The 9,856-nt window shown below is 39.7% G+C and overlaps 1 protein-coding gene across 2 annotated transcripts in view; it reads left to right on the forward strand.

Annotated features, from left to right (window-relative positions):
• SLC7A11 (solute carrier family 7 (anionic amino acid transporter light chain, xc- system), member 11) overlaps positions 1 to 8,008 on the forward strand; it is a 215,664-nt gene extending 207,656 nt beyond the window's left edge. The window contains exon 13 of one of the 2 annotated variants that reach the window (XM_014548973.1): positions 7,909 to 8,008. In XM_014548973.1, coding sequence (XP_014404459.1) covers positions 7,909 to 7,952 — 44 coding nt within the window. In that variant the 3' untranslated portion in view covers positions 7,953 to 8,008. The remainder of the gene's footprint in view (positions 1 to 7,908) is intronic. The other variant, XM_014548974.1, reaches the window with a different exon arrangement.
• Positions 8,009 to 9,856: the final 1,848 nt, after the last annotated feature.

Raw genomic sequence — 9,856 nt, forward strand, 5'->3', positions numbered from 1 at the left:
CTATACATGCCTAAGCCAGGATTCTGCCTATTGCCTGACTCCATGCAGCCTCACTTTTAGATGAGAGCACTTTGATCTGACATTAGTGAGCCTGACTCTATATACATTAAGAGCAATGTTGAATAGAAATGTTGAATAGTTGCCTAAGTAAATGGCTATAGATCCCTTGGAGAAAAGGCATCCTTCTTGATGGAAACTTGTCTAGTGAAACATGATGGAGAGAGCATGACAACCCCTGCAGATGTTCTTTCCTAGTTGCTATCCTGGTCCTTGCTGCTCATTGCAGTAATGAGCTCACTGCTGATTGGGGATACCATCATCTCACTGCTGCTCTGACTCCCTGTTCAGTTAAAGCATCTCTCACCATCAGACCCAGCCTGTAGAGAGCAGCCCTAGTGGGCTTCTCAACAAAGCTAATGCCCTTTGGTGATAAGGAGAGCAGATTGCATAGTAAATGGCGTGTGCTTCAGGCTCTTCCAAGAAACTGTCAATTATTGTTTTATTAATTCTTAGAGCAGTGAACATGGTTTTTAATCTCTTCCTCCATAGAATTGGCAGTTCTGGAAGAAGAGTATTTGGCCCATCTCCTCAAGGCTGTTAAATCTTGTATTACAGGAAAGGGCCCTATATTGACAAGAAAGGTAGAATGTAAGAGTTTGATTCAGTATCCTCAATTAAAAACCATGCTCACTGCTCTTTCTCCATAGAATTGGCAGTTCTGGTAGCTCTACCTTACTTAATTTGGGGCCATCACTTTTGCTAGGTATGACTTTTAGAAGAAGTAAGAGTATTTGGCCCATCTCCTCAAGGCTGTTAAATCTTGTATTACAGGAAAGGGCCCTATATTGACAAGAAAGGTAGAATGTAAGAGTTTGATTCAGTAGCCTCAAGAATATGCCCGGGAGTGAATCCTGTTTCCTGCTAGTACCTGTTAGCCACATTCTTTAGCTCCTTTGGTGTACAGTCTCTTCCTTTAGCTCCTTTGGTGTACAATCTCTTCCCTCTCTTAGCAGACCTAGAACACTACCTGTCAGGAAGGCTCTCTGTTATTAAACTTTGATTCATACTTTGCTTGGAAAGTCTTGAACCTTTCATTTTCTTTTTCCAATATGACAGAGCACTTTGTAAGTAGTGGGGAATCAGGTGGATATAGCAGTTACCATTTCCCCTAGTTCCGTGGTCAGCAAAGTGCGGCTCACAAGCCTCATGCGGCTCTTTGGCCCCTTGAGTGTGGCTCTTCCTAAGCCTTAGGAGTGTTATTAAACTTTGCTTGGAAAGTCTTGAACCTTTCAAAGTATGAATCATTTTCTTTTTCCAATATGACAGAGCACTTTGCTATATCCACCTAATTCCACACTGCTTACAGTTACCATTTCCCCTATATCATTGCACCAACTAGTACATCCCCTTCCACTTATATGCTGGCTGGCATAGTGCCTCCCTTTACATTATTCATTCCTTTTCATTGCATTAACTATCAAATCTCAGTGTTGTAGTATGCTAGAGAATATCCATCCTCAACCTTCCACTAGCAGTGGCTGCTCATTGAAGCTCACCTCCCGCAAAGTGGCAATCACTCATCAGTTGAGACCTCATCCTTGGTCTTTTTCCTGCCCTATCCTGCTTTATCCTCATACTAGAGGCCCAGTGCACTATATATTATCCACCCTCCTAGTGTCCTATCAAATTGTCCAGGAATTAAAGTTCTGTTGTTTAAGACACCCAGTCTGTGGTCTTATGTAGAAAATGGGGGGAAACTGTAATCTGTTTCCTTATCAGACTTAGACTGTTCTGTGAAGATGGACTGTTCTGTGAAGAAGCAAGAACAACACAGACATCTATCTATTTATAAGCCAAGATGAGAAACCTGGAACAGTTCTCTCTGTGTCTGTGTCCAGTTTGGCTCAGAACAGCCATCTACCTTAACTTGCCTCTAGGTGGCTGTTCTTTAAAGACACTCATCCTGTCCAATTCTCCTGTCCTTCATTACCAACGACTAAGAAAATATCTTTCAACTTGAAATCATGAGAATACCTTTTCTCTTCTCCCACATTACTATAAGCTTTCAACTGTTTAAAGAAATGGTATTCGTGGAAATTATTCACAGAATAGTTTAAGGGAACAATATCCAAATGTATATGTAACAATGCTCACCAACTAGTACATCCCCTTCCACTTATATGCTGGCTGGCATAGTGCCTCCCTTTACATTATTCATTCCTTTTCATTGCATTAACTATCAAATCTCAGTGTTGTAGTATGCTAGAGAATATCCATCCTTAACCTTCCACTAGCAGTGGCTGCTCATTGAAGCTCACCTCCTGCAAAGTGGCAATCACTCATCAGTTGAGACCTCATCCTTGCTTGGTCTTTTTCCTGCCGTATCCTGCTTTATCCTCATACTAGAGGCCCAGTGCACTATATATTATCCACCCTCCTAGTGTCCTATCAAATTGTCCAGGAATTAAAGTTCTGTTGTTTAAGACACCCAGTCTGTGGTCTTATCTAGAAAATGGGGGGAAACTGATGAGGAAACTGAGATTACAGACTTGGACTGTTCTGTGAAGAAGCAAGAACAACACAGCCATCAATCTATAAGCCAAGATGAGAAATCTGGGACAGTTCTCTCTGTTTGTGTCTGTGTCTAGTTTGGCTCAGAACAGCCATCTACCTTAACTTGTCTCTAGGTGGCTGTTCTTTAAAGACACTCATCCTGTCCAATTCTCCTGTCCTTCATTACCAAAGACTAAGAAAATATCTTTCAACTTGAAAGCTTATAGTAATGTGGGAGAAGAGAAAAGGTATTCTCATGATTTCATGATTTCATGTTTAAAGAAATGGTATTCATGGAAATTATTCACAGAATAGTTTAAGGGAACAATATCCAAATGTATATGTAACAATGCTTTTGAGTACAATAACTTTTACAGAGAAGTTTACAATGTGAAGTAGCAGATGACTTTTGTTCTGGTTAAATAAATTAGAAGAGGATATTGAAGCTGTTCAATTCCAAAATCTATGAGAATTGATAGTTCAGCTGTAATCTGCTCTAAGTAGGAACACCTGGTTTACCTGGGATGCGTGTACTACGTGTTCATCGCTCTTTTGTCATTATTCTCAGTGACTAGAAGCACAAAAACTCCTGTTCTTTTGGAGCTTAGTTTTTTTAAAAAAACTGTATCAACTCTTTTTTTTTATTCTACATTTTATCTGTAACAAAGCCCTGGCCAGTGTGGCTCAGTTGGTTGGTATGTCGTCCTGTACACTGACAGGTTGTGCATTTGATTCATGGCATGTACCCAGGTTGCAGGTCTATCTCTGCCTCTATCACCTCTGACCATTCTAATTGTGAGAAACACCTGGTCGGGGTACATATGGGAGGCAACTGAAAGATAAGTCTCAAGCAAGGCAGATTTAGCAGCAAAGGAAAAATTTTGCGTGGACATTCAACTTGCATTATATAGAGCAGGGGTCCTCAAACTACGGCCCGCGGGCCACATGCAAATACAAATATTGTATTTGTTCCCATTTTGTTTTTTTACTTCAAAATAAGATATGTGCAGTGTGCATAGGAATTTGTTCATAGTTTTTTTTAAAACTATAGTCCGGCCCTCCAACGGTCTGAGGGACAGTGAACGTAAGTCTCAAACAAGGCAGATTTAGCACCAAAGGAAAAATTTTGCTTGGACATTCAACTTGCATTATATAGAGAAAGGGTCTGTATGACATCCTGATGGGGCCTCTGTAGAGGACTGTGGGGTCAGCTAAGCAACAGACATAGAAGAGATAACCTGTACCCGTTTCCAAGCAGGATTTATGAATATTCAATCAAATATTTTCCACACACGTATTTTCTCTTTATTTAATGATTTTTGGACTATTTTTTCAATGCCCTTTTCTGCCTTTTAAAGATATTGTGGATTGTTTTTGTTGGGGAGCGGGGCGGTCAGGCATGAAAGGATCCCCTGCGGATAAGGGGGCTCTACTAGAGTTCAGGTTTTTTTTGCAGACATTTAAAGTCAAATTATTTTCTTGAACTATTGGTATTCTGTAAAATTGAATCTGTTGGAGGACTTTTGCTTCGGTAGTCATGTATTATACGGATAACAAATGGTTACTAGTATTATACCCCGGTTTGAAAAATTGAAAACAACATTGTTTTTGGATCTACCTTGTCAATCTAGATTTTGAGAAGCTTTTCTTGTATCCAGATAAATCAACCAGCTTGAAAGAAAAGTGTTTTGTCTTGTCAGCACCTACAGAATACAGACTCAGGATTACTCTGACTTTATGTGGACATCTAAGGCAAGGTTGAAAGTTGAAAGTTGATATTTAATTCGTTGAAGTGCAGATACAGGGTTTACACTTGAGAGAATCCCAGGAAAGAGAAAATTTTGTTTAGTCCAAGATAACAAAACATCAAACAAATGTGTGTGGGTGTGTGTGCAGTCTTAGTTGTGACTTAAACACTGATTTACCTAGTTTAACAGTGGACACACTGCACTGCACTCCCTATGTCTCTGAAATCAATAACAGAGAGGAAGGGAGAGGGAGACAGAAACATCTGATGAGAGAGAATCATTGATTGGCTGCCTCCTGTATGCCTCACACTGGGGATGGAGCCCACAACCTGGGCATGTGCCTTGACTGGGAATCGAACAGTGACCTGGTTCACAGGTCGATGCTCAACTACTGAGCCATGCCGGCTGGGCTGATTGTTTATATCTTGATACATAGGTTATTTAAATACATTATTCATACTTATTTTTTTTCATACTTAGTATTGAATGACATTAAGTAGCACCTTTCTTTCTACTGATCCTTTCCTTTTGACTGATCCTCAAGTCAAACTGGGCAAAGCACCTGAATGGTCTCACATGTAAGGGAGGTTAAAGGGACTGACAATGTGAGAATTAAATAAGACTACACATGTTAGCTAAGTTAATAAATATGTTAAATACTCGCTTAACTTTTTTTGCAATTAGCTGAGTTCTTTAATGTTTACTGATGAAGCAGAAAATTTATTGATTTCTTGTGAATTTCGTTGTGACCTCTCTTTATGCTGATTTGCAATTCCTTGATTGTTAAAATAGTGATTAGGACTGCATCCTCAGGTTTGTGTCTCCCACTCAGATTTTGCGGGGAGATTAGAATGTGCATTGTGCACAGGCATTTCCTTAGCAACCTCTATGTTTAAAAAAATTTCATTCATACTGTGACAGTTTCTCCAAAAGCAAGTACTTAGAAGTTCTCATGGCATTAACCCTTTTCAAGGGCTAAACAAATTAGATACTAATCACAGGGCAATTTGACTATGCCACAGTAAACTTTCCTATTTTAAGGCTTTCATTACTTTGCTGTGTGAGATGGATATTCACAGTGTTTTCAGTGGAGTAAGAGGTTGCAGATTGTTTGGCTTTCAAGTGAAATACTTCCCTTTCACCCACATTTTGAATATTGTGGGACCACTGACAGCCTGGGTCCCCGTGTGACGCATATCTATTGCCATGTAATGAACTACCCAAAGTTTAGAGATTTAAATTGTTGTTCTGTATGTGTTGACTGGACTCAGCTGGGCAGTTCTTGGTTCCAGTGTCCCTACCCCACTACCTTCCCCCAGCAGTGACAGTGATATTGTGACAGATGCCATGAAGGAATTGCAGGCCAGTAGTCTTCTTGCCTGGTCCTTCAACCCAGAGAGTAAAGTTTGACTGCAAGGCCATTGTATCTAGTCTCCAGGATGAAAATGAAACCCGGCCAAAGATAGCCTAAGGATGTAACATATAGCTAACCTACCTGCAATGGAAGTGTGGGGCAATATCTGATAGGGGGTACTGCTTAAAGAATACATCATATCTTGTTTTGTTTGTTTTAAATTGTGGGCTTGAACATGCTGAGCCTGACTTTCTGTTGAAAATTCTGAGATGATGTTCTTCCCCATCCCATTGGGGAGAACATAGCTAGAGAACACATCCTTGTTGGGCCAGGTCATAATTTCATGCACCATTAAGAGTTAGAGGTTGGTTGTCAATCAGGGCTGGACACCCTTATTCACAATCAGGGGTAGGCTTATCTTACACTTTAGTTTAAAATAATTTATGGATAAATAAAAAATCTGGCAATCAACATAATCATAAAACAATGGAATTTGTTTAGTTCCAAGATAACAAAACATCAAACAAATGTGTGTGGGTGTGTGTGCAGTCTTAGTTGTGACTTAAACACTGATTTACCTAGTTTAACAGTGGACACACTGCACTGCACTCCCTATGTCTCTGAAATCAATAACAGAGAGGAAGGGAGAGGGAGACAGAAACATCTGATGAGAGAGAATCATTGATTGGCTGCCTCCTGTATGCCTCACACTGGGGATGGAGCCCACAACCTGGGCATGTGCCTTGACTGGGAATCGAACAGTGACCTGGTTCACAGGTCGATGCTCAACTACTGAGCCATGCCGGCTGGGCTGATTGTTTATATCTTGATACATAGGTTATTTAAATACAGTATTCACACTTATTTTTTTTCATACTTAGTAGAAAGAAAGGTGCTACTTAATGTCATTCAATACTGATCCTTTCCTTTTGACTGATCCTCACGTCAAACTGGGCAAAGCACCTGAATGGTCTCACATGTAAGGGAGGTTAAAGGGACTGACAATGTGAGAATTAAATAAGACTACACATGTTAGCTAAGTTAATAAATATGTTAAATACTCGCTTAACTTTTTTTGCAATTAGCTGAGTTCTTTAATGTTTACTGATGAAGCAGAAAATTTATTGATTTCTTGTGAATTTCGTTGTGACCTCTCTTTATGCTGATTTGCAATTCCTTGATTGTTAAAATAGTGATTAGGACTGCATCCTCAGGTTTGTGTCTCCCACTCAGATTTTGCGGGGAGATTAGAATGTGCATTGTGCACAGGCATTTCCTTAGCAACCTCTATGTTTAAAAAAATTTCATTCATACTGTGACAGTTTCTCCAAAAGCAAGTACTTAGAAGTTCTCATGGCATTAACCCTTTTCAAGGGCTAAACAAATTAGATACTAATCACAGGGCAATTTGACTATGCCACAGTAAACTTTCCTATTTTAAGGCTTTCATTACTTTGCTGTGTGAGATGGATATTCACAGTGTTTTCAGTGGAGTAAGAGGTTGCAGATTGTTTGGCTTTCAAGTGAAATACTTCCCTTTCACCCACATTTTGAATATTGTGGGACCACTGACAGCCTGGGTCCCCGTGTGACGCATATCTATTGCCATGTAATGAACTACCCAAAGTTTAGAGATTTAAATTGTTGTTCTGTATGTGTTGACTGGACTCAGCTGGGCAGTTCTTGGTTCCAGTGTCCCTACCCCACTACCTTCCCCCAGCAGTGACAGTGATATTGTGACAGATGCCATGAAGGAATTGCAGGCCAGTAGTCTTCTTGCCTGGTCCTTCAACCCAGAGAGTAAAGTTTGACTGCAAGGCCATTGTATCTAGTCTCCAGGATGAAAATGAAACCCGGCCAAAGATAGCCTAAGGATGTAACATATAGCTAACCTACCTGCAATGGAAGTGTGGGGCAATATCTGATAGGGGGTACTGCTTAAAGAATACATCATATCTTGTTTTGTTTGTTTTAAATTGTGGGCTTGAACATGCTGAGCCTGACTTTCTGTTGAAAATTCTGAGATGATGTTCTTCCCCATCCCATTGGGGAGAACATAGCTAGAGAACACATCCTTGTTGGGCCAGGTCATAATTTCATGCACCATTAAGAGTTAGAGGTTGGTTGTCAATCAGGGCTGGACACCCTTATTCACAATCAGGGGTAGGCTTATCTTACACTTTAGTTTTGGTTCAATGGATTCAAATATTGAATATGAAAATAAACTAATGTAATTTATATTTTCTTGTATAGTAGGAAGAAGGTCATGTCAGAACTCCAGGACCCACAGCCACTAACAAGAAATCTCCTGAACTATTAGTTCAGACTCCACACATCCCTCACACCATCCAAGGTAAGACCACAGAACTGCATCCATGATGCCATGCAAGGTAAGACCACAGAACTGAAAGGATTGCCTTTTATGAACACAGGTTCAAAGTTTTAAGTTATTTTAATTTGTGGAACTTGTAATGGTTTACTTGGTTGAAACCATTGATCATTTTCAATATACATGTCTTTTTACTGGGCTCTCTCTTGCATTAACTTTCTATTCTACATTGATTGCACGGTACCTGTTATAGGTAAGTTTCTTTAACAGACCTACATGATATTTCTGTTAATTATTTGGTAATCCAAGTTTAGCGAATCACTTTTTAATGTTATGCTGATTAATGGATTCTTAGTTTTCAAGGACTCAATTTTGATGCATTTTATTTTTTCTGGCTTGTGAGGTAAAATACCTCTATCCACCCACCCATCTTTCAGCTTAGCAAACATGTACTTGGTAAGTAAATCAAATATCCTTTTCATGAAAGCTTGCCCAGCTTTTTATTCAAACAATAATTCTTATTTTTTAATTGTTGTTCTTAATATCCCAAACCAATTCTACATTCTAAGTGGAATGCTGCTGGCCGCCCTTACTCAGCAGCAGCTGTTATTGTTGGCAAAGAACAGAGATGGCAGCATGTAGCAGCACGTGCCCAAAGGTGGCAGAGAGCTGTTTGTGGCCTGCTTTTCCAGATGTTTTTTAGAGTTAGGATGGTAACTGGAGTAAGAAAAGAGCTGTGATTTCAGAGGGTTGATAAATGAACAACGGAAAGCCAGACTTGGTGAGAGCATTAGCAAAACACTCCACTTTTCAGTGGCCCCCAGGGGTGATTTCTAGTTTCTTACCTTCTGTGGAATTCCACTCCATGACTTGGCCTCTACTACAAAGTATCTATGTGATAGACAGGTGTAAAAATGAAATTTTCTTTATTAGTACCAATTAGTTTTGCCTGTTATTGAGTGGTATATTCTTTCATCTACTGCTCCATTACTTCAGAGCAAATTTAACTGTAAAATTTATGTCTTCTTTTTACCGGCTTTCCCAATGATAGATTAAGGGGTACAATTGTTATGGTAAGGAGTCTATGTTTTTTTGTCAATTTTTTTTCCTCCAACAAAAAACTTCCGTAAGGCAGGAACCTTTGAAGAATGTTCCTCTGTTTGAGTGTAATTATGAAAAAACATTAGACAGATTCAGGTGATGCATTTTTGCCAAGAATGCCTCCAAAGTGATACTGTGCTCCCTTTGCATTTTATTAGATGGTTAACTGCTTTTTAATGTCAATTATCTGGAAAACACTGATGTATTTTGATAACGTAATTATTTTCTAGGACATTGAGAGCTGGGGGAATTAGCCTGCCCCTGGATGTGGGTTTAGCACACTATTACCTGGAAGGGTAATTTCACACATAATGGAAGTTGAATAACTGGTATTAATGGGGGCATATACAGACTGGGGCCCAGGTGAGAAGATAGTTCTGAGCTCTGCTATGGATGGTGACTCAGAGGTATAGAGCCAGGGGAATTCCACAATAAATAACTGCACTACAGGGTTGCTTCAGACCTGTAACCTCCCTGATTGAGAGCCAAGAGGGTAGTCATGTATATAGGGGCCTGAGCATTGCGTGATAATTTGGGGAGTTGCTGAGGCCCACTTACATTATGGAGATAAATGCTTCTCAATCTGCGGAACTACCCAGACATTTATTTGAAAAAAAGTCTTAATTTTCCTTTCTAGGATGGTGGGGAAAGAGTAGCTTTCCAAAAATTCTAAGATAAATAGAAGGATAAAGTGTTTGTAAAAGTAGCCCATCCCCATTTTTAAGTCTTCAAACCATCCGTCTAGAGTAAATAAAGGAATTTAAGTAACTT

Source organism: Myotis brandtii, unplaced genomic scaffold (genome assembly GCF_000412655.1).
Source record: "Myotis brandtii unplaced genomic scaffold, ASM41265v1 scaffold53, whole genome shotgun sequence".
NCBI lineage: Eukaryota > Metazoa > Chordata > Mammalia > Chiroptera > Vespertilionidae > Myotis > Myotis brandtii.